General features: G+C 48.4%; 1 protein-coding gene and 1 long non-coding RNA gene across 2 annotated transcripts; both read left to right on the forward strand.

The window, feature by feature from the left end:
* The first annotated feature begins 545 nt into the window (after positions 1-545).
* Positions 546-19683, forward strand: HAPSTR1 (HUWE1 associated protein modifying stress responses). The gene is made up of 4 exons (XM_004586750.3): positions 546-1232; positions 1954-2034; positions 7709-7984; positions 18788-19683. Exons 1-4 carry the CDS (start codon positions 1007-1009, stop codon positions 19030-19032), a joined length of 828 nt encoding a protein of 275 aa, XP_004586807.1. The 5' UTR covers positions 546-1006; the 3' UTR covers positions 19033-19683.
* Positions 13561-15914, forward strand: LOC131483289 (uncharacterized). Its single transcript, XR_009247611.1, has 2 exons — positions 13561-13662; positions 14283-15914. It is a non-coding gene; the product is annotated as an uncharacterized LOC131483289 (long non-coding RNA).
* Positions 19684-23131: the final 3448 nt, after the last annotated feature.

Here is a 23131-nt window from a genome sequence, read left to right on the forward strand (position 1 = left end):
TCTACTTTCTCTACTCCCTTCAGAGGCCCCAGGGCCAGGAGAAACTTCTGGCCAGCCGCCACGCCCCTCCGTGCCCGCGGCGCAGTCGCCAGGCTCAGCTGGGCGTCCCCCATCTCCACCCTCAAAGGGCCTGGAAGCGCCGGAACAGCCCCGCGGGGTGCGGTCGCCGGTCGGGGTCACGTGACCTCCACCGGGCGCCCCGCAGCCGGGCCAGGCCGCGGGCGCGCATGCGCACCCCCCCCCCCGGCGCTCTCTCTCTCTCCTCCCCCGCCCGCCAGCTCTCGCTAGGTCGGCTCGGACGCTACCACTGTCAGCTCCTCCCCCTCCTCCTTCCTCTTCATCTTTTCTGACATTCACTCCATTCGCCCCGCCCAGTGGTGACGTCAGGCCGACAAGCCAATCCTCGCGCTGTGTTCAGGGGCCGGCACGCGGAACCGGTCGGATCGGACCAATGCGGACTCTCGGAGCGGGCGCGCCCCAACCGGGCCCGAGGGGCGGTCCTTCTGCTGTCAGCATGTGGGCGGGGGAGGGCGGGGGCCCAGAGCCGCAGAGGCGTCGACTGAGACGGCGGCGGCGGCGGCGGCGGGGCTCAGTGTCGGGGCTCGGCGGCGCTGGCCGGCGTGCGCGGGGCGCTCGGGGGTCCACGGCGGCGGCTCTAGGCAGGCCGCGGCGCCATGGGGGGACGGTAGTGGGTAGGGCGACGGGTCAGGCGAGGCGAGAGGCGAGGCGGTGCTAGTCCTCTGGTCCGCGGCGACCTTGAGCCGGGCCCGGGGGTGGTGGCGGTGGGCAGGCCCGGGGCGGGGGGTCGTCCCGGGCTGCGCGGGGCAGGCCGGGGTGCAGGAGGCCTGGGTCGTCGCCCCCGCCGCCGTCGTCGTCGTCGCCGCGAGGAGCCGCCGCTGGCCGCCGGGCCCCAGCGCCAGGCCGCTCGACGACGACGCTCCCGCGGGGGCCCCGCCTGAGGAGGCCGCGGCGGCGGCGGCGGCGAGGCCGCGGGAGGCCGCGGAGGATGGAGGAACGGAAGGAGGAGGGCGAGGCCGAGATCCAGGAGCACGGGCCCGAGCACTGGTTCTCTAAGTGGGAGCGCCAGTGCCTGGCCGAGGCCGAGCAGGACGAGCAGCTGTCCCCGGAGCTGCAGGAGGAGGCGGCGGCGGCCGCGCAGCCCGAGCACAAGCAGCAGAAGCTGTGGCACCTCTTCCAGAACTCGGCCACCGCCGTGGCCCAGCTCTACAAAGGTGAGGCCGCCGCCATCTTGGCGCCGCCCGGCCCAGCCCCGCTCCCCGCACCCGGATCCCCGCTCCCCGCCCGCACCCTCGGCCGCCGCGGAGGAGGCGCTGGCCGTGGGTGTCGTCCAGGCCCCGACGCCTCCAACCCCACGGAGCGGCGACCAGGGGGCTGGCCCTGTCCCCTCCCCGGGGTGGGGGGGAGGGTGACTCCCGAGGCCAGCGGGGGACAGGGGCGGCGATCGTCCGATTTTGGGGTCCGCTCGTCGCGGGGCCGGGGGTCCCGATTTTCCCGGGGCGGGTCTCCGCGACCGGGGAGGGACCTCAACGGGGTTTCCTCCCTCCTCTCCCCACCCCCCCAATCACAAAATGGCGAAGGGACACGCCGGGGCCGCGGCGCTATTGTGGTCCGGAGGCGGCCTCGGGGCGGGGTCTGCTCGGGGGGCGCCTCCCCTGCGACGCGCTGCGCCCCCGCCCGCCGCGGCCCGCTCCCACCCTGCCGCGACCCCCGGGTGCCTGTTCAGCTCTTTCTCACTTAGTTTGGGATTCCCGAAACCCTTGAACAAAATGGCGAAACCTAATATGGCCGTTCCGGAGTGATTGACGCCCAAATAACATTCCATCTCTCTTTTTCTCTCTCTGTGTGTTGTTTTGTTTTTTTCTTTTCTCCTCTCTTCTTCTTCTTCTTCTTTTTTTTTTTTTTTTGTTGTTGTTTGTTTGGTTTTGTTTTCAGACCGTGTGTGTCAGCAGCCAGGACTTTCTCTCTGGGTTCCCTTCCAAAACGCAGCCACCGCGGTGACCAATCTCTACAAAGGTAAGGGCAACCTTGCTGCTTTGGTGTCCAGGGACACGGGCACCCTGGTTCAGGTGCAGGCCCCACAGGCCCCGCCCTGCCCCCGGACGCCAGGCGGGGCTCCCCCGGTGTGCTGTGGACACCCCGCTGCACCCCACGTCCCGGAGACATTGCTGCCCAGAGGCTCCCCTGGTGCGGCTCCACGCTGCCCCGTGGTCCCCTTCTCCTTCAGGCAGCAGTTAGCTAGGCCCCAAAGCCTTGGGGAGCCAGGAGCTGCCAGGTGAGAGACCCTGCTTCTCTGTAGAACAGGCGTCGAGGGTGCTTCATGGCATGGTTTGGTTTTGTTTTTCTTTCTTAAAATTTGTACTACAGACTGAGGAGAGGGACCTGCTGGGAGGAGGTCTTGAATTAGGTGGCGTTTGCTTGGTGCAGAGCAATTAAATAGCGATTAAGAGTTTTGAAAATCTGCTCACCTGGGTCATCCGTGCACATATCCAGGAAGCTCTTCTCCTCAGCTGCTTCTTTTAGAAGTCGTGTTGTGTCTGTCCGTGGTTGGCAGAGAATCCATGGTTGCTTTGAAACGACTAGGGTTGTCTGCTGGTGGTGCCTGTCTGGAGTTCCTTTGACACGGAGGTATGTCAGTGAACCTGGTGGTCGCTTGTGGGCTTCTGGAAACCACAGGCCGAGATTCTGCGCCTTACTGACTTTGGAGATTTGGAAATGTGCGTTTGGTAGTTGGTAAGGTTTCTGTAGAAATGGGATTTGAGTTTAACTGCAGATCTCAGTAAGAATATCAAATGTTGGCCGGCTTTGTGCGTTTCTGGGAATTGGGAATGCCTGAAATGCCCAGCTCAGTTGAAGCGTGCAGCGGAGTGCCTTGTTTGCAAGGCATGGCGGCATTCTATAGGACAAACAACCTTCCTGTTTGGAGAGTTCATACATGAGTGGGCATCCCGGCTTTTGGGGAGGGGGATAGTAATATGAGAACTGGTAACTGGTGAGGAGGAATGTTCATTTTGGGGGCTGAGGAGCCAGTATTCTAGCCTGCCGGGGGGGGGGTGGGGATCATAATTAAATGGTGCCCTTGTTGGCAGCTTTGATTTTATGCTGCTGAGTGTTTGGGGTTTTGATTCTTGCATGCTTGAGGGTGGAGGGAGTGCTGTGGCTCCAGACTCCCTTTCTAGAAATGGGGTTTTGATCTAGTACTTCATCTTAGTTTTTTAAAAACCTGAGGTCCTTGGAGCGTAATTTACAGGAAGCAAAATCAGCTTCTTTAGTGGCCAGTGGCGATCTCCCTGCCTCCCGCCCGGCAGTCATCCACCTGGTTGTGCTGGGTACAGCGGCCTTGGCAGTGACGCCACCCGGTGCAGTATAGTTATTTGTGGCTGGTTTCTACTTAGAAAAATATATATATGTTTTTTGAGTTCTATTGAATTTGCATTGCAGTTACTGATAGTTCAGTTCTGGTTTTATTGCAGGATAATGTTTTTGGTTGCTGCTGTTACATTTTTGTTTGAAGGGGAAAAGGACACATTGTCAGTGGTTTCAGGGTGCCAGGCTCTTGGCTTAAACTGACACAGGGATGACTTGGACTTGCATGCTGCTGTATCCCAAATGTTTCCCCTTAGGACCAATGCTGGCTGGCTTTGTCCATTGCTGATTCATAATACAGAAAGATGAGCTCAGAGTTGAACTCTGAAATGCTTGCAAATTTGATTTCATTTGAAAATCCTTAGGATTTTGTCGTTTTCTTTGGTCACAAAATTTGAGTGGCATTTATTTTAAGTAAACCTCCTGTGGTGTTTTACTATGTAAGTACTGGATTGTGAGTGAACTAGTTACATTTGTATCTGCTTTCTATCCAGTGCAATATCTTTTTTAACTTAGTCCAAATGTTGTGTATACCAACACTGTATCCCTTCCCTCCATTCCAGAGGAGTATGGTGGTACCCCCATTCCCACCCCTTCCTTCCCAGGGTGTGGACTTCAGAGGACTGGCCTGTAGTGAGTTAGGGATAATTGTTGATCTTAAATAGAGCCAGGAGAATTAGTATGGTGGTGTCCTAAGTGGGCTTAACATTAAATAGTGGTGAAGTTGTAAGTGACAGGGAGATTTCTGAGGATCCTTTGAAGTGGGCTGATGCCTTTGTTTTGTGTAGTCAGTCACCTTGCAAGGTTCAGATGGGGCGTTCTGCGGGATGGGGAGGGCTTGATGACTGCCAAAATGAGCACCTTGGGTCAGAATGAGAAAAATCCAGTTGGGGCTCAGTTGGTTGTCAGCAGGCTTCTGGATAGTTGAGCTTTCATTTGGGATGATGTGAATGTGGAAGGATTTGGAAGAGGACATACGCTGGGGTCTTCCCTTCCTGAGGCAACTGGGGTACCTGTTCTTTCAGATATTGGATCCTTTTTTGGAAAGGGATGAGACATTCTGATTGCTGGTTCTCCGTTTGGTAACGTCCGAGAGGACGGTGCTGCTTGCATACCCTGCTGTGTGGTTGACCTGGTGTGTGTCTTGTATCTATAATGCAGCAAGAGAAGCTGATGTCTACCTGGTCAGCCTGCTGGCTTCTGAAGTCCACCTCCCATCTCTGGGTGTCTGGTTCCTGTCTCTGCTTCTGATGCCTCCATGGGAAGCTGTTTTGTCTTACCTGAGTCCAGATTCCTGCTTGGGGCTTCTTGCTCAGGGGCCGGGATGGGAGGGGAGTGTAGTCCTGTTGAGGTGGTACCTGTTGAGGTCGCTGTGGGGCCTGGGGGCCGCCTGGGGTGGGAGTTGGTGTCCCAGATGTTCTGCACAGGATAGCCTGCCCCAGCTGATGGCCGGGAGAGTGGCCTCTGGAATTATTCTTTCTCACATTTTATTTACCACTTTCTCTTGATTCGTGAGTTCTATGACTGCATTCTAAGATGAATTTGAAACATTAGTTGCTGAGAGGCCTGTGAGGCTTGGAGCATTGTGTGCTACTGCTTAGGTCAGGCTGCTTCCTGCTCTTGGCAGCATTTGCCTTGCAGTGTCTACTCCAGCAGTGTTGCTAAGGGCTAGTGTCCTCATGGTAGAGTTAGACATTCTCCTGGGTGCTGGTGTACTCGCCAAATGAGTGAAACTGCCGAAGCCAGGAACTGGCACTCCATCTGTGTCTCACCTGTGAGTGACAGGGGCCCAAGTACGTGGGCCTCTTTGTATTGTTATTAGTGGTGCATTATCAGGGAGCTGGATCGGAAGTGGAGCAGCCAGAACTCAAGAATACCTAACATGTGGGCCCAGCATGGTAGCCTAATGGCTAAAGTCCTCGCCTGGCATGCATGAGGATTCCATAGGGGCACCGGTTCATATCCCGGCTGTCCTACTTCCCATCCAGCTCTCTGTTTGTGGCCTGGGAAAGCCTTGGACCCTGCAGCCACATCTGCCTGTGGGGGACCTGGAAGAAGTTTCAGGTTCCTGGCTGCGGATTGGCTCAGCTCTAGCCATCACAGCCACTTGGGAAGCAAACCAGTGGACAGATGATCTTACTGTGTGTCTCCTTCTCCTGTATATCTGCCTTTCCAGTAAAAATAAAATAAATCTTAAAAAAAATGCATAACTCGCAGGTGGCAGTGTAACCCACTACCAGAACGCGGACTTTTGCCAGATTGTTCGGAGTTCAGACTTGTCTTTTGCTGCTTGGCCATGTGGCTGTAGAAGCAGGCACTGAGGCCAGGGGCGTCATCATTTTTGCCTTTTTGTTTACCTGTAGCTTTTAACCCACAAATTAGAGTACCAGCTGAGTTTTGTACCTAGTGTACAGTGTATGCCAGAGTGCTGGGCAGTGTTTCTAGTGAAGGACAGTTAGGATAGGCTGTGGAGTGTGTGCCGTCCCTTGGCAGTGGCGGGGTGTGTGGGAGGCTGTGGGTAGGGTTGACTGAGTTCCGGGGCTCAGGCTCCCCTGCCTGGGAGTTGTCTCCGCACCTGCTGCATCTTGTCCCTAGGCTGATTGGCGCTGGGATACTGGCTGTAGAACACCACGATAGGGAGAGGGCTCTGGAGTGAGGCAGCTGGGACGGTGGCACTGCAGGCGTGGCGTTGCTGTGTGTGCTGGATGAAGAGTAAATCAGGATGATGGTACCTAGCTTTGGATACCAGTTGGTTAGGAAATGTGTAAGAGTTTGTCAAAATAATTTGCAAATAGTTTTATTTTGGCTGAATCAAATGTTTGTGATGCTAATGAAATACCACTATTTCCCCCCCCTTTGGCAGGCTGATAGTCAGTAGTAGTTCTTAGAAGTTTTGTTTTGACTTAACAGTGTGCTGTTATGGTTAGTTACTCTCTAAGGAGAGTAAGAGCTGCTTTTTTGCCAAAGAAAAAACAGGTTGTAGGAGTAATTGCCACTTAGCTGACATGGAGAAATACCCTTCAAGCCTCAGTCTGTTGATGACATTGAGATACCTGTTCTGGCTAAGTCACAAGTTTTGTGAATTTCAGGTAACTAAATAGAGCAACAGAATGTCTGTATCATGTATTAGTTCTGCCTTTAATCTTTCCATTAGACTCCATTGATGCTTAGCCTCCCTGTGCCCTCAAGTGGTGGGAGAAGTAGATTCTAGACTCTTGAATTCAGTTTCAAATGTTTACCTAAAAACAAAACAAAAAAATGATAAAAGGCACCAAGCACCTGGGCCATCTTCTGCTTTCCCAGGAGCTCTAGCAGGGAGCTGGAGCGGGTGGAGCAGGTGGAGCAGCTAGGTGTCCTCAGGGGATGCTGGCGTTGGAGGCGTGGTTTAACCCAGACTGATAGCTGAAACCAGGACATGTAGTAGAGAGATGTATCTTTGTGTTATGTGCAGATGTTTTTTAAAGATGCAGGAAAACATTGGTTTTCTGTTGGCATAGCAGCTCAGCTGAAAATAACTGAAGTGGCTTATATTTTCAAATAGTTTTTTAAAACCACTAAAGGATAAGGGTCATTTCACTAAAAACTCAGGTTCAGTAGATCCAGGGAGTATAACCTAAAATTTTAAGGCAATGTGTGTTGGAATGGTTATGAGTTATAGAAAGCTTTTGAGTACTGCAAGTAGAGTGAACGTATATACCCTGGGAAATGGATGACTCACTTTATTTCCACTCTGGTGTTTAGTTTTGGTGTTGTAGTCGGTCAAAATGAGTTTTCTTCATTATTCCGCACTGCCTTTGGTGTGTTGCTAATTGATGCACTGAACCTGTCAGTGGGACTGTGTCTCCAAATGACATGACAGCACGGGTGAGCAAGCCTGAGCCCTGTGCGTGGTGTAGTCATCTGTTGAGCAGTAGTTAAGAGCCGTGCTTCTCCATAGGTCCTGTGAGCTTGGTAGTTCCTCTTACTCAATCTCAGTAAAGGAACAACGGAAACTTCAGGCCAGCACTGTCTTGGGTGTAGCTAATGCGGTGTCAATACACGTTTGACAGTTGCGCTGCTCTTTGGTGCTCTTACGCTAGATTAAGTAAGGCATGAGATCACTTTTTTTTTTAAAGAACACGAAAAGCTCTGGAGTATATTGTGTGTGAACCTTGCAATTTAGATCATTGTATCATTATTTCTAAGGTGACAAGGATGCATTTCAGCTCAATACTCCAGACTTGAAGGCCCTGCTCATCTTGGTTAACTTGTAAGATGGTTGGCTTGAAGTGAATCCTGTGTGGCTAGTGGTCATCATGTATCCTTTTTCCTTCTTTTCTAACAGAGAGCGTGGATACCCATCAACGAAGTTTTGATATTGGAATTCAGATTGGCTATCAGCGACGCAATAAGGATGTGTTGGCTTGGGTCAAAAAACGCAGAAGAACTATTCGCAGAGAAGATCTGATCAGCTTCCTGTGTGGCAAGGTTCCTCCACCACGCAATTCTAGAGCTCCCCCACGATTGACTGTAGTGTCCCCTAACCGAGCTACTTCAACGGAAACTAGCTCATCTGTAGAGACTGATTTGCAGCCCTTCCGGGAAGCCATAGCTCTGCATGGTAAAGCCGTTTAAACATATTTCTTTGGAAAAATGGTTAAGAATGTGCCTGTGGACCCATTTTCACGAGTAGGCTTAGATCCAGATTTATTGTCTGTTTTTCGTCCATTACATTAAACACTTGCTCTAGCACTGTTTCATTAGAATGTAAGCCAAGGACTTCACGTGGGCAGTTACTGACTGTCGGCAGATCATCCTAAAAAACATGTTTAGAGTTAGTGTAAGCTTATGGGTGTGACGATAACAGAATCTTTTGCAAAACATTGGCTAGAATTTACTGGTTTATACTTCTATGTTGTATATGTTTTCATACTCTGAGTCACAGGAAGTTCTTGTGTCTTGAGAATTGTTAGACTTAAAATTCCTTGGGGACAGGCAGGTAAGACAGTAATTGCCAGGATCCTGTGGAGACTGGGAACTACCTACCTTTGACAGGGAAAGGGGATGGATGGGAGAGTTGGCAGTTTTCCTTTTGTCTGCCACCCTCAGGTCCTGTTGCTTTGCTAGGGCCCTCAGAAGGGCAGCCGGAGACCATGACCCTCTCCACAGGCTGGACTGTCAGCTGCAGGCCTACTTCCCCAGGGCTGTTAGTGTTTCTGGAGAAGTCTGGGCAAGGTAATGAGTGTGGTGTGTTGCTCTCCAGTTCAGACTTCCAGGTAGAACTGGGACATGACAGCATCTAACAAAATGGAAAGTCAGACTGATGGCTAGCTGGGATGTTGGACGCAGCTGAGCAGGTAGATGCAGTGAGCGAGCTAATGGCGCCCGTTCAAAGCTCATATTCCTGGGCCGTAATGTAGGTCGTTTCAGACAGTGTTTAACCTGGTAGTCAGCGGGATGTGTGTGAAGTGCTGCTATGTCATTGAGGTGAATGCCCATACAGATTCTTGTTGTCTAGGAAAACCTTGGTTATCCCCTGAATCTCCCATCCAAGCGGAAAAGGCTTTTTTGCTTTGCCTTTAATCTTTTGATTGCTTCTGACAAGTTAAGAATAGGGACATTTGAAGAAAGTGTGGATATATTGTGTGGATGCATCTTCTAGCTCTGGTGTAGTGGAATAAACTGCTGAATTTGAGGGACTTGGGCAAAAATGAGGTTGATTAGCTCTTGTTAAATTAGGTTTTCCCCTTAAACAGGCCAGAGATGTACACAGTCTGTCAGACCAGTTTTAGGACATGATAGTGTTCGAGTGTTCTGTCCTTGATTTCCATCATCAAGTGGATTTATGACTCATTCCATACTCCATAAGAATATGGTTTTGTATTATACTAATGTATTTGAGAAGAGGCTGAAGAAATACACAAGCCAGGAGTCTTAGAAAATCTTGATGTTGCAGAATATTTGAGGTCAAGCCAGCCTTTGTCCTTGGATACATGATTGTCCTCCAACTCTCATTGAGTTGGTTCTGTTCAACCCATGTTTTTTTACGTTTCTGAACATTGGGGATTTAATCATGATATAGTTATAGGAAGGACTATTTATAATTTGACACTTAAATTGTGAGCGTTTAAAAAACACGTTTTGTAGAAAAATAATCTTCCAGCAAATTCATAATGTAGCGCTCATCTGGTATAGTACTATTCGAGTTCATACTTACAATGTATGTAGGTAAAACTGAGGTGTGGTAAATAGGAACCCTTGAGTCTGCAGAAACAAGTTATGCTGAGTTTTGTGCTCTGATGATTTGCAAGCACATCAGATAGTGAGGAAAACCGCTAGTCTGATTAGAGCATGGAAGTAATTTGAATTATTTGTAGTAATAGGGCATTGCTGACTGAAAGCTAGGTTAACAACTGAGTGTTGAGTAGTTTGTAAATCAAGTGATAACTTTTAAGGTAATCTTCTAACATATACTTAGAAACACCTTAATTAGGGTAAATACGGCAGAATGAAATTTTGTTTAAAATTGATCAGCCAGATCTGTGAAGTGCGAGTTGGCGTTGAGGTCTTTTGTTTGGAGTTGCCCACTGGCTCCTGGGAAAGTGCTTGAGGTTTTTGGAGTTAGGGGGACCTGGAAAAAGAGTTGTTGGTAGACTTGATTTTGGCCTGAGAAATCTGCACTGCGTACGTATTTCCATGAAGTCTATTTCCCATGAGTTTTTTGCAGTCTGCTCATGTGGTCAATGCCACGTCCCTCATGCCCTGTCTCCTTGTAGGAGAGGACAGTTTTCCTCCCCACCCCCCTTTTTTAAAATTGTAAGCCCACATACTGCCAGTACTTCATGAAAACACACCCAGAGATACATAAAATATACTGTTTGCAGAAAAAAATGAGACACTTTGATTATTGTGTGAGGACAGAAGGTCCCTGCTGGCTCTGCTCCTTGGGCTTGAGGGCCAGTGTAGTGAGAAGCTCGGTGCTTGCAGGGTGCTTGGTGAGCAGAGGCTGGGAGAGTGCTTGGCTTTGACACTTCTTTGCAGCTTGCTGCTTATTTTCTGTCTACTCTGGGACCCACTCATCTGGGCATTAGAAATAACGGAGGGCCTGGCGCAGGGGCCTAGTGGCTAGGGTTCTGGCCTGTATGCACTGGGATTCCATATTGGTGCTGGTTCTAACCCTGGTGACCCTGCTTCCCATCCAGCTCCCTGCTTGTGGCCTGGAAGAGCAGTCAAGGACAGCCCAGAGCCTTGGGACCCTGCACCCACGTGGGAGACCCGGAACAAGCTCCTGGCTCCTGGCTTTGGATTGGTTCAGCTCCGGCCATTGCGGCCGCTTGGGGAGTGAAACAATGGATGGGAAATCTTCCTTCTCTGTCTCTGCTCCTCTCTGTATATCCGACTTTCCAATTTAAATCAAAAAACAAACTCCTGATATCTACCCAACCCATTCTTGTCAAAAGGAAAGAAAGCAAAAGGAAGAGTGGAAGCACAGAAGCTTGTGCTAAGTTGGTGTCTGTCCTTACTTTCTCAAATTCTAGTCTGAAAATGAGAACATTATTGAAAACTTAGATAAATTAATTTTTTATAATATTTCTAATGGACCAACTGTCATTTGGTACAGTTCATCATTTTGATTGTTCCTCGTTTCCCCCTGCCCCCCCAAGCCTTTCCTTAGGTTTTTCACTTTGCTTGGTTTCATTCTTGGGATTCTAGTTACAGCTGCTTCCTATGTGGGCCCTTCTGGGATCACCTGCTTTCCGCCTTCCCGCCACACGGGTGTCCTGTTGTGCACATCTCCAGAGGTGCCCGTGGCTCTTGGAGACAGCCAGGGTGCTGCCCTCCCTCCTTTAGCCTCTCAGGTTCCAGGGAACAACATGCTGGAACAACATGCATCTGAATAGCATTTTCATGTTTCAGGAATGTGGCCGATGTAAGCTGTTCCTGGGGCAGAAATTTCATATGCATTTCATACTGAAGCCTGGACGTGGACTCAGTGTAGTCTCTTGTCTAAGCCTCGGCTGACCCAACCAGAACCCTGGAGTGACCCTTTTACTTTTGTTGCTTCACTGGTTGGTTATCCTGTAGGTAGGGTGAAGTCTGAATTGGCCTGGCGTTGCCGTGGCCCTCCCGGTCTGCTGTTAACACTTGTTTCAATTTCACAGTAATACCTTGTTTCTTCAGGAGTCTGCCTCTGCTCATCCTTCCATTCTGCCATCCTCTGGGCCCTCCCTCAGTTCTCTGTTCTCCACAGGCTGCCCTGCTCTGTTTCCAGGCTTCTCTCTTCCCGTCAGCCAGGGCTGCTTGGGAATAGAGGAGTTGTCTTTTTTCCTTTTGACTATACAAAAAACCTGACCCGGGAAGCTCGCGCAGCTGTGTCTTCTGTGTTCACCATGTAGGGTTAACACGTTTATGAAATGAATGAGTATAACACCAAGTGGGGAGGGATTACAATCCCCAGTGACTACATTTAGGGTAAAATGTAAGCTGCCTCGTCCTAGGTGCACCTCAGAGCGGGTGGGGTCGAGGGTGGTGTTTTTCAGGGCTGTGTTTCCACTGTTAACTTGTGTCTGCATAGGGCTGAGGAGGTTCTCCCCAGTCCTCACACCTTCCCAAATGTAAAGAAAGGTGTGTTGGGCTAAGGTAGGATACTTTCCTAAGTGGTAGAGTAGCTCATCCTGACTTGGCGCTGTGTTTGTAGGGCTAGGGTATCTCTCTGCCTTCTGCTTCCCTGCACCTGCTCTGTAGGGTTGGGAGAGTGAGGTGGAAAAGGTCTCTAGGCTTTCTGCTCTGAAGAGGATGTCAGAACACATAGGTCTTGTGTGTCTGGAGTTTTCCCTGTGGGTGACTGATGCTTTGTGACCTGCCGCTCATGCTTTGCTGCGGTGAGCAGCATACAGGCTTTGTGTAGAGGCTTCATGCTCTGGGTAACGCCGGGTGGCATGCTGCCCAACTCTCCAGTGTGGTGTTTTCTGTATTAGGGTGGCGTAGGTTACCCACTGACCATGGCATTATTTGCCTTGAGGAAAGGAAGAGGACTGTCTCATCCTAGGTCTTGGGGAGCGACTTCTTAGACCCTGGACATTGCTGCTCCAAAGCTGGGCTTTGTGCCCAGGATCCCAGACTTGCTCATTTCTGCCTCCCTTTTAGATTGCAGAGGGAGAGTTCTTTGTTCCTTGCTAAGCTCCAGAGCTTGTTTCCCACTCCCGAGCTAGTGAAAACGTTTTTTTCTAATGACTGGAGAGGGATTTGCGTTGGCTTGCCAGCCTGTCTGGACAGCTGGAAGTGGAAGTCTCTCTTCGTTCTGAGTTACTGCCTCTGTTGTGTGAACCGGGACAGAAGGGCCCAGAGTGAGGCTGGGGAGTGTGTTGCGGGACGTGTAGGGCAAGCATCTGGTGGTTTCTACCCAAAGCTGCTTCTCGCATGCATCACGGCCTAGGTGACCTTTTCAGGGTGCTGATCCCAATTCGGGCTGCCTGGTGACATTGAGGCCCTTGGTTTTAGTTCTTGATGGTAATTTTCACTGGGTCTGTCTGGTAGTTAACTTTTTAAAATGACACATCTTTTCAGACTCAAATGTTGTCACATGTAGGGCCTGGTGTAGAACCCTGCTGAGAGCCATTGCTGTACGGATATGGCTGTACGCTGCTATGTTCATAACTTCTGTTTAAAAGCAAGCTAAGACAGTGGGCTAAGAAGATCTCTGGCATACATACAGAAAGGGGCTTGAGCCAGCTTAGGTGCTGCAGCAAATACTAATGACACCAGAAAATTTCTAAAGTAATTAAGTAGAAGGAAAGCTTTTTTATTTTCCCGTCAATACTTTGTGGGTTAAGACAGCAGCCCCCCTCAGCACTGAAGGCTGCGTCTTTTTTGGTTTGAAAACCCTTTCTCTGTGGATTTGGTGGTAGGGGTTAGGATTTGTTTAGATGCTTCTGGAAAAGGTGAAACCATTTGAAAAGTGTGTGTGTTGTCATGTTTTTATTCTGTAGTCTCCATGTTGTCTGCTGAGCCCTCAGCACGGTGAACAGGTTGGTGGCAGGGCAGGTGATACAAGATGGGCAAGCTGGAGTGTTGGGAGGGTTTCTGGCCTGGTAGAATGTTACACATGTTGAAGGATGTACACCAGGGTGCGCATGTTGCTGTCACCTTGGGCGTGGCTCCCTTTCCCGTGCCCCGCTCCAGTGCAGTACAGGGGAGGACTCACTGAGTCATCAGGTTCCTCCACAGAAACCTTCCATCTGGTGCTTCACTCCCAGGTTATCCGTGGCTGAAGCTAGGAGCTTCCTGTGGCTGGCAGATGTGGGGCAGTTCCTGCTTTCCCTGGCTCATTAACAAGCAGGAAACTGGGTAGCAGGTGGAATGGCGGGGATATGAACCAGCTCCCATGTGGGGTGCTCATGTTACAGGTGGTGGTTTTACCTTGTAAGCCACAGTGCTTGGCCTGGGATGGGCAGAAAAGGAAAAAAAGTAAGACATGTGACAAATTTGTCACATGGAAGCATGAAGTAGCTACCATTTTTTCCCTTACTTTATGGAATGCTGTGATTAAAGGTAACCTGAACCAGTTGGATTTTCTCTGAACACAAGTTTTTGTAGCTTTTCTTTTTTTCATGGCTCAAAACATTCTGTGGCCTGTGTAGGCATGAGTGCTGGGGATTTACTAAACTTTGTGAAGCTACGCTTTTCCTGCTGCTGGGCACACGTGTGGGGAGGTTGATTCCTGGTCAGTTCTCACTTGGCATCCCTTTCCCGTCACTCTCCATCCCTTTGTTGATACAGCCGGACCTTCAGAATATGCCTGGAGGCTGGGGCTTGTATCCTGACGGTGTGGGGCGGAGGGGAGGCCTTGGTGCTTACTGCTGCAAGGACCTGTGGGGGATTTGTATCACCTCTGCGAGCATCCCTTTCCTGTGGCAGAGGACACCTATACGCCCAGCGTGTGCCTCAAGGCTTGTGCAGTGCTGTAGTCTGCATCTGTTTGAAAAAAACAGAACTGTTGCTGATGGCTGCTTTACAGAAAAATGTGTCTGAGAAACCTAACTTGGAAATGCAGATGTAAGAGATTAATGCACCAATACTATTTTTAATTGTTTAAACCTCGTCACAGTATTTCGAAGAATCTTTCATTAAATCTCTGCTGAAGGCTGAAATTTCTGAATTATACCTTGGTTCAAACTAACCTCTGACAACAAGAGCAGTTAAGGCAATTGAGATGGACATTTTCCATGAGAACATGACATTTTCTGTATGTTAACATCAGTAGATCCAAGCTATGGAAACTTCTGGAGGTAGGACTTAAAAGCTGCTGATACCAATAATACAAAATTGTCTTGAACAATGTAGTAAAATTTTGTTGGACCTTTTTTAATTGTGAAAAAGACCTTGTGGCCATGCTTCATTGCCAGTTTGCTTGACTAAGTATCAGTTCTCTGTCAGTAGTTGTGAAGCAGTTTAGTATCTGAGTTTTAATTTTCTATTTATGACATTTCTTGAAAATTTCCTAAAAATAAAAAGTTGAGTATCCTGTTACCCCACTCTATAGAGCTAAATGCAGTCAATGTGTGGTACATTTCTTCCCAGTCTTTCAATGTATAAAGTATGAAAATTATTTCAGAGTTGAGATCATACTGCATGTATGGTACTGTTATCTTGCTCTTTTATTTTTCTCATTTTAACGTCGTGAGTATTTTTCCCATGGCATTAAAAACTGTCTTTGAAAAATGGAAAGCACTTTTTGGGCTGTCAGCATTTAACTGAAATGTTTTCTTGGTGTGACACGTGTATCTTTGTAACTGGTTTGATTTAGTGTACTTCAATAAAAATTCAGTATTATGATCTACAGATTGGGGGTGGGGAGTGGTATCTCCTTCAAATGCCTGAGGTCTTCCTGGTAGGATTTCTCTTTAATGATCCAAGTCCCCTGGTACATCTGTGACCCCTCTCGGACACTGTAAATGCTCTCTTGGCCTGGCCTCAGCACACAGCTCTGAACGGGGAGTGCTCCGCCCTGGTGCTGTCTAGGGCTCATGGTGAGGATGCCTCCCCCTTGGATCAAGTTGTGGGGATTGCAAATCCCCCCTTTATGTGGCCTGGAGGGCCTGGCCCTGCATGGTGGGGTAGTGCCTATGCACCCCGGGGCTGGGGAGGGGCTGGGGAGCAGGGAGTCAGTTGTGTTGAACGGGGCGGATTTGCTTTCTCTGCCTGTATGTGATCTAACTATACTGGGAAACTGGGATTACATGTAATTAATTCTGCAAACAGCATTTTCCTATCATCCTAAGCATGAACTTGGTATAATAATAGCTCTGTGCTGCTTATTTTAATAATTTGCCATGTAACTTGAATTCCAATAACCCGGACTGTAAATTTGTATTAGCTGCAGTGGAAGCTTTAAAAGTTAATTAAATCATCTCAATCTCCCCTTGCTCCTGCACTAATCATTTGCAATTGATGCAGAGACTTTGAAAGTTTTACTTATCTTTTGTTAAGCAATTGAGACTTCTGTCTAATCATGCTACTTGTTCTGCTTTTGTCAATTGATATTCCTGTAGCCTTTTGGAAAAAAGTGTATTTTTGGTAGAAATGAAGTTGTATGCCCTCAGGACATAGCACTTGGTTTTTAGTTGTGAAGCATGTTCTGATGTTCTGTACTTGTATAGGCCTGCTTGCTCATGTGGCTTAGTTAAGGTTCCTGCTGCATCTCCCAGCAGCTGTCACTGGCTTATAAAATAAAATTTGGGATTTGTAAAAATACATATTTTTTTGGTTGTTAATCTTAATTTTTTTTTTTGTTTTAATATTTGTTAAGTCTTTTTGGGGGCAATGAAATAGGTGAACCCAAACCAGACTTTCAAAGTTTGGAGAGTAGCATTTGTACGTTGTAGTTTTACTTGACCTGTCAGACTGTCCTACACTGGATAGAAAGTTTCCAGAGGATACTGGGGAGCTTTTCAAATAGACCAGATTATGTCTCTTTAAGTATCTTTTTTTATGGAAGTAATAAGTCATTTGCTCCAAGGGCTTGTGACACTTCTGACCAGTTGTGAGCCTTCAGTGTTTGGCACATTGCCCTGGGACCCTAACAATGATAAGAGGGCATTGGGGTGGGCTTTGTTGGATTTTGTTTTGTGATTTCAAGTGAAGGGGGGGTTTCCTAAATTTAGTGACAGAAGTAACCCAGTTAATTGTCAGATGCCTCAAATTTGCATTATGCAGCAAGTGTGGAAAGGTTGTTATTAAAGGCTGTAGGTGATTTTGGGTACTACCTTATGAGCTGTGAGGTTTTCAGTCCTGAGGTGAAACTTGGGAAGAGCCAACCTTTTGGAGATAAATGAACTTCCAGTTTGAGAGCAGTGATTTAAGTAGAGAGAGCTGCCTGGGTATATTTCTGGCCTTGGAGGTGAATAAACATCAACAGTTGGACCTGGAATTTCAATTAGCAGCATTACTTTGTAGAATTCAGTGAATGTTGTGTGCCAGGTACCATGTTAAGTTTGTTCATTAGAGATAACATACACTATAAGGAAGGAAGGGTTGATTGTGTGCTTTGGGGAAGAGCCAGCACAGTTCCTTTTCTGAAGATGCTAAGTTTGTGATGCCTACTGGCCAGTTATAAACATGGGTGTGCCCTTGAGCACATGTGAAAGGTTTGCCCCTGTGGGTCCAATTAGGAAATGATGCTCTTGGGTAAGCTGAGGAGTGAAGGATATCACCCTGGGTGACCCCAGCCCGCTGGGCGGAGAAAAACCTACACATTGGTCTGTAAAAGGAGCAGAGAATTTGAAGCAGGAGGGAAGACAAGTTAGCAAGAGACTGAAATGGGAGAAGTAGGAAAGCAGTGTGCAGGAAGAGGTTGAAGGCTGTCCGCTCCCACCCCCCGGAAATGATGGGAGCCTAGGTAGGACGCTCACACTGGGGTACTGGGGCTGCAGTGTCGGCAGGGAAGAGAGCAGTTGTGAGAAACTAGGTCTCTGGCCAGCCAGCCCTAGGCCCGCGGGCCACACTTGCAAGATGTGTGAGGCCTTAAAAGGGGCAGCAGAATTGTGATAAGAACATAGGTTCCCCTTGAGTGAGTCCCAGCGCTTGGTTGTTACCTGTTGGCCTTGGGTGAGTGAGCCTTTTAGACTCGATTTTTCTTCTGCAGGATAGAAGTACTGAAGATGTCACAGTATTGTTTGGAGGATTAAAATTAAAAAGCACTTAAGATAGTAATTGGTCCAGGAAGCCCCCTAATAGTTTTTTTTTTTTTAAGGTGATGACTGTGGAAAGTCTTACAGAGGGATCCTAGACTGAGTTCCTGTGAGGCCCAGTAGGGAGGAGAGTAGCTAGGGCAGGTTCCTGGAGTAGGGTGCTCAGAGCCACTGGGGAGCAGGTGCTGCCCGAGGCTGGGCTGGGTGGTGGTAATACCATTATCCACTGAGGCGGAATTCAACTTACTCATGTGGTATGAGGTGCCTCCCATTCAAATTTAAACCATTTCTAAAGCTTAGAATAAGCCCCCACTGAATCAAATTGTCCGCTGATGTTAAAATGTAGAGTTAGGAGTCTTGATCTCTGAAAATACTGGTTTTCCTAGGTTTAGGTATGAATTTTATCAGTACCAGTCTCTAGGTGGGGCTAGTGGAGGGAGAGTTGAGGCAGAAAAGCCACTACAAGTGATGTCAGGTTTTAAAACTTTCAGTTCATGCTTCTTGGCCCAATATTGTGCCTTTCACAGGTTTATCCTAAACATTTAGGAGTAGAATTTGAAGTTTGAGTTCCTTAAAGGTGTGTAAGAGAGTCCCAACAGTGAGTGCTGGGTGGGCTTCATGAACCCTAAGCGTGCTGGGAAAGCCGTGGGAGTTGGCCCTGTCCCTGCCCTTGCTCCTCTAAGGGAGGTGAGGCTGATGCAGGCTGTCACACACAGTCCTGACACTGGATGGTCACACCCACTTCTTACCCCTACGGTGCTGGCACGGTGGCTTGCAGTGTACTCGATTGGGTGAAGGGCCTGGAAATGTTGGCTTAGTCTCTGTTGTGCACCGTTTAAGGACACAGCACATTGGAGGGATCTATTAGACTGGTGTCCCAAAGTGGGGGGTCACCAGAGCGCCCGGGTTAGAGCAAGCCCCTCCTGTCCTTACCTGTGAGCTGTGTAGCGTAGGTGTTTGTTCATGAGAAAGTGTGAGAGCTTCGCGATGCCTGGACACCTAGTCCGGTGCTGGACACAGGAAGTTTTCAACAATTGGTAGTATCACCAGGAAAACATATCAAAGCTAAAGGATTTGGTTTTTTTTTTTTATTCCCAAATTAAACTGCTCACTGGTGACCTCTTACAAAGGAAGTAGAAATCTTTTGGCACTGTGACAACATGGAAAGTAAAGTGGGTTGCTTTCAAAAGGGTCGAATAACCGAGCAACTCTAAAACCTCTTTTCTTCTTCCTAGGTCTTAGTGGTGCAATGGCTAGTATAAGCGTGCGTTCGAGTACCCCAGGCTCTCCTACACATGTAAGCAGTGGATCGAATGCTAGTCGAAGGAGAAATGGACTCCATGATGTCGATTTGAACACTTTCATATCAGAAGAAATGGCACTCCACTTGGACAATGGTGGAACTAGAAAGCGTACCTCAGCCCAGTGTGGCGATGTCATTACAGACTCACCAACCCATAAACGCAACAGAATGATCTAAACCGCAGACATTTTCACACCCACCATGCTGCTTGAAAGCCACTCGATCCTCAACATATACTATGATTGCAAAGGAAACATGAGGCCATCTTCCCTTGTTCACTGTTTAAGACAAGTGAATTCTGTAGTGGTTGCCATAAAAGGAAGTTGTAGGTATTTCCAGTAGATGCCTCTTGTAACTATGGCTTTCTTCAAACTATAACCCTAGCAGAGGACATCAGCTATCCTGTAGTCGTTAGCAAGATCATCATAAGCAAACATATATCCGTTCCAAGGCAAAAAGTGACCTTAACTGTATTTATTCTCAAAGGGAAAGAAAATATCAGATGTTTATTTGGTTATAGAATGCCTTTTTTTGTTTTGTCCATTGCCTGCTGTGTTGAGTATTTTTTGCTTCAACAGTATTTCCAGGTTCCTAAAATTGTCTAAAAATAACGATTTGGCTTCACTGTCAAATCATTAGGCTTCCATTCTTGCAGTGGCACTGTACCTTGCACCTGGTTCTGTATTACAGTGTGCAACTTCTAATTAATGACTTTGCCCAGATTTAAGTTTTTCAACAGTCTCTCAATTCTGGTGATTGTGTGATGTAAAGAGGTGCTATGATGGCCATGCAAGTAATACTTAAATCAATACAAAGAACTTTACTGGATTCACTTTGTGTGTGTTAGTGCTCTAAAAGTAGCAATATTACTCACCTGTCCCCAGATTCACCCCCTAGGCTTCAAATACTCAGTTTTACGACAAGTACTACTTCCTATGCAGGATATTTTCCTCCTGGTAAATGTCAACATGTAGCCGGTATTCAGGGTGACCTAAAGGAGAGGTCATGAACCTTGAGAATGGGCTTCCTTTTTGGGCAGTGTCAAGTGAGCGCGAGATGGATTGGGGGGAGGGCAGGTATTGGGGGCTTTCACACTGTTTGCCATTCTTCATGGACACCCTATTTTGTGCAGTTCCTGTGGTCACAGATGGAAGATGATAAAGACCTAATTTATCTGCTGGACCGATCACAACTTAAAGAACCAAATCTAGCTCCCCCGTCTCCCAGCCCCGCTCCTGAAAGGCGCAGTGGGAAGCCTCATTCTGGAAAAGGCGGAATTGCATGGAGGTTGTCTAGATGCCAGGTGAACCTGAATAGAAGGTCCCATAGGTTCCTCTGTGGAGTGTAGGACCTCTTGTAGCTACGGTGTTTTTAGAGCATGTTTCACCTTCATTTTTAATACCTTGAACTGAATGATAGTCTTTTTTAGATGAAGAACTGATGTCAGCCTGCCAGGTACTGTAATTTACTCTGTCATATTATAGTATATATCACGTAGGACAGTGAAAAATGTTTCCTTGCAAACTTGTAGTCCAGGATCAGTTACTTCCTATTTTTATCCTTAAATGACCATTGCAAATCAGTGTAAGGGTTTTTTTTTTTTTTCTGGTAATTACTCACAGCACTTTGTTAAAGTTTGCAATTTCTTTAGCTATTTAATAATATCCTTCTGTGAAGAAACTTTGCTAAGTTAACCATAATATTCATTGACTGGGTGAGATGTGAATGGAATATTAGAAATGTGTGAATTGAAGTTCTGTAATCCTTATAGATAATAGCCCTTATTTAAAAAAGTGAATTCCATACTAAAACTAGCTATGAAAGTGAGGTATTTCTAAATTTTTGCAAAATGGGTATTTTTTTTTTCTGGTTTGAACATAATAATAGCAGGAAGAATTCTAGCAATCTGTCATTTCCCTGAAACCGACAAGCCTGTGTGGCCCTAAAGGCTCCCGTGGGAGTCCAGCAGGAGATGCGTTGGGTTGTCCTTGTTTATCCTTGTGATTCGGGCTCTAGAATTGGGGTGCTGGGGCGGTGCTCTGCTCCCAGGCAGCCGGGACTCTTGTTTCCACAGGACTCTGAGATGACGAGTACATATTTAATCTCCCCTCTATGCTTTTGTTCCAGTTCCTTTTTCCAAGTTGAATAACAATTTTTGGTTGTTTAAGTTGGTGCTCTGAAGCTTAATCTCAGAACCCTTTACTCTCAATTGTCAAATTTTGATAAACTATGTGCCATTTTCTTTGGTAAGAGAAAGCAGGTCTTCATGTCTGCCAGAACACAATTTATATGCCTTATTGGCCCCATTAAACTTTTTAAAAACTTTAGCATTTGTTATCTTTGTTCCACTGCATTAACTTATAAGTACTGTGGTGTCCACTCCTCCCCCATTGTTCTCTAACGCGCCCCCAGGCAGCAAGGGAGATGATTTCTCGAAGGAAAAACTTAGTTCTGACAGCTGGATTTTTGGAAATGTCTTCATAACAGTTAGGACGCAGAGCAAATCATGAAAGATGACATCTTTGTGTGGCACTTTCTATACTTGAGCTTAAGCAAAAGGCCAAGAAGTGATTGTGTGGTACTTTGTAAAGGTAACATTGATGTTTTCAGTCTCCTGAGCATGCAGGCTGGATTCTCAAACCAGCACGTGCAGAGGTTCTCCCCTCTGTGCAGCGAGTCTGCTCATGGCACTCGCCATAGCCCGTTACTATTGCCCATTGCCTCACTTGACGTGAGCTGGTTGAGTCATCCTTACACAGCAGTGTTCTGAGCCCTCCCCCACGCTGTCAGTGGGTCCTGCCATTGAGAACTTGACAGCGCAGTTTTTGGAAGAAAATGAAAATGGTGGCCAAGCATGTGGCACCTTCACTTGGTTAGTACCGAAGCCCTCAGGGAGGTGAGGCACGGCTCCCCAGGTCGAGCTGGGGGTTTGGTGTCTGGCTGCCGTGTGACTGCAGTTGTCTGTGAGGGTGGGGAAGTGGGTCTGACAGCCTCAACGGTTGCAGTCTGACTCGTGAAGAAGGTTGTGCGTCCCGTGGAGCACTGTGACGTCCACTTCTGAACTCGTCCTTGTAGCTCTGTCCTGGCGTGAGCCACTGTGGCTTCGAGGAAATCTGAGAAGCACAGTGCCCACCGCTCAGTGCTGAGATGGCGCTCCCTGGGCAAGAGATTGCTTCTCCCCATTAACACCCAGATCCCAATGATGGTGTTGCTTTCAAGAAGTGTTTAACCACCAAGAGGTGCAGATGTGCTGTTGGGGGCACTGCTTGTATGGACACAGTTACAGTGGGTGTGCACACTTGCTTTGCACACTCAGAGCAAGAAGTGACTTCTTCCTCTCTCTGCTCCCTCCCCTCCCACCTTAGCACACAGTCTCAGCAGGTTGTGTGACGCACGCTTGGAGCCATTTGCCCTGTGTAGTCTGCTGCATCTGACTTCACCACCAGTGTTTCTCGAATGAGCAAGTAGATAAAAGGTGGCTTGAAAAGTCTCTTGGGTTTTCACAAAACCCAGGTTTTTCCTCCTGGGCCTGTAGAGTACTCAGAATTAGGTGGGGATGGGGTGGGGGTCTGTGAGGTGTGGGTGTGATTTCCCCAGCCTGACCCTGCCAGGGGTGGGTCATGGTGTGTGCCCAGCTGGAAAGAAATTGTTGCACAGCGCCTGAGGTCTCTGGAGTTCTGCGCTGGCCCCGTCTTCAGTGTATCCCCAGCTCCTCCCTCTGATGGCATGATTCTCTATCTGTCCGTTACTAGGACCAGCCATGGCCAAGCTTACCCCCAGAACAATCAGAGCTGATTGGTGACTAGGCAGCAGGTGTCCTGTGGTGCCAGGCTGCCCGTGGCTGAGGGCGAGTGCTTCGGCAGAGGACTGGGCCTTGCTTGTAGGCTGCCTGCCACCCATCTCCAGGCTCCCCGGACTTTGAGGAAGTCTGGTGGGTTCAGCGGGTTTTTCTGGGGCAGGGTGGTTGGTTGGGCTTGGCAGGAGGAAGTTGGCACCCACAGGCCCCAGGGTGTAGTGAGTCATGGCTCACCAGGAGTGACCCAACAACAGCTTCCGGAACCTGGCAGGGCTGTGTCACCCTGGGGGAGGTGGGTGTTCATGCTCACACCAGTTCTAAATGGTCTCGGTTATGCTAAGGGGACCTTAAAAGGGGCAAGGTAAGAGGATAATAGCCAAAAGGACCCTGAGTATTTAAAAACTGTGGCTACTGCTTGTGCCTGGGCAGGGGAGAAGGGCTTGCGCAGAAGGGCGTGGGTGAAGTCGTCTTGAACATCTT

This window comes from Ochotona princeps, chromosome 24 (assembly GCF_030435755.1).
Source record: "Ochotona princeps isolate mOchPri1 chromosome 24, mOchPri1.hap1, whole genome shotgun sequence".
Classification (NCBI taxonomy): domain Eukaryota; kingdom Metazoa; phylum Chordata; class Mammalia; order Lagomorpha; family Ochotonidae; genus Ochotona; species Ochotona princeps.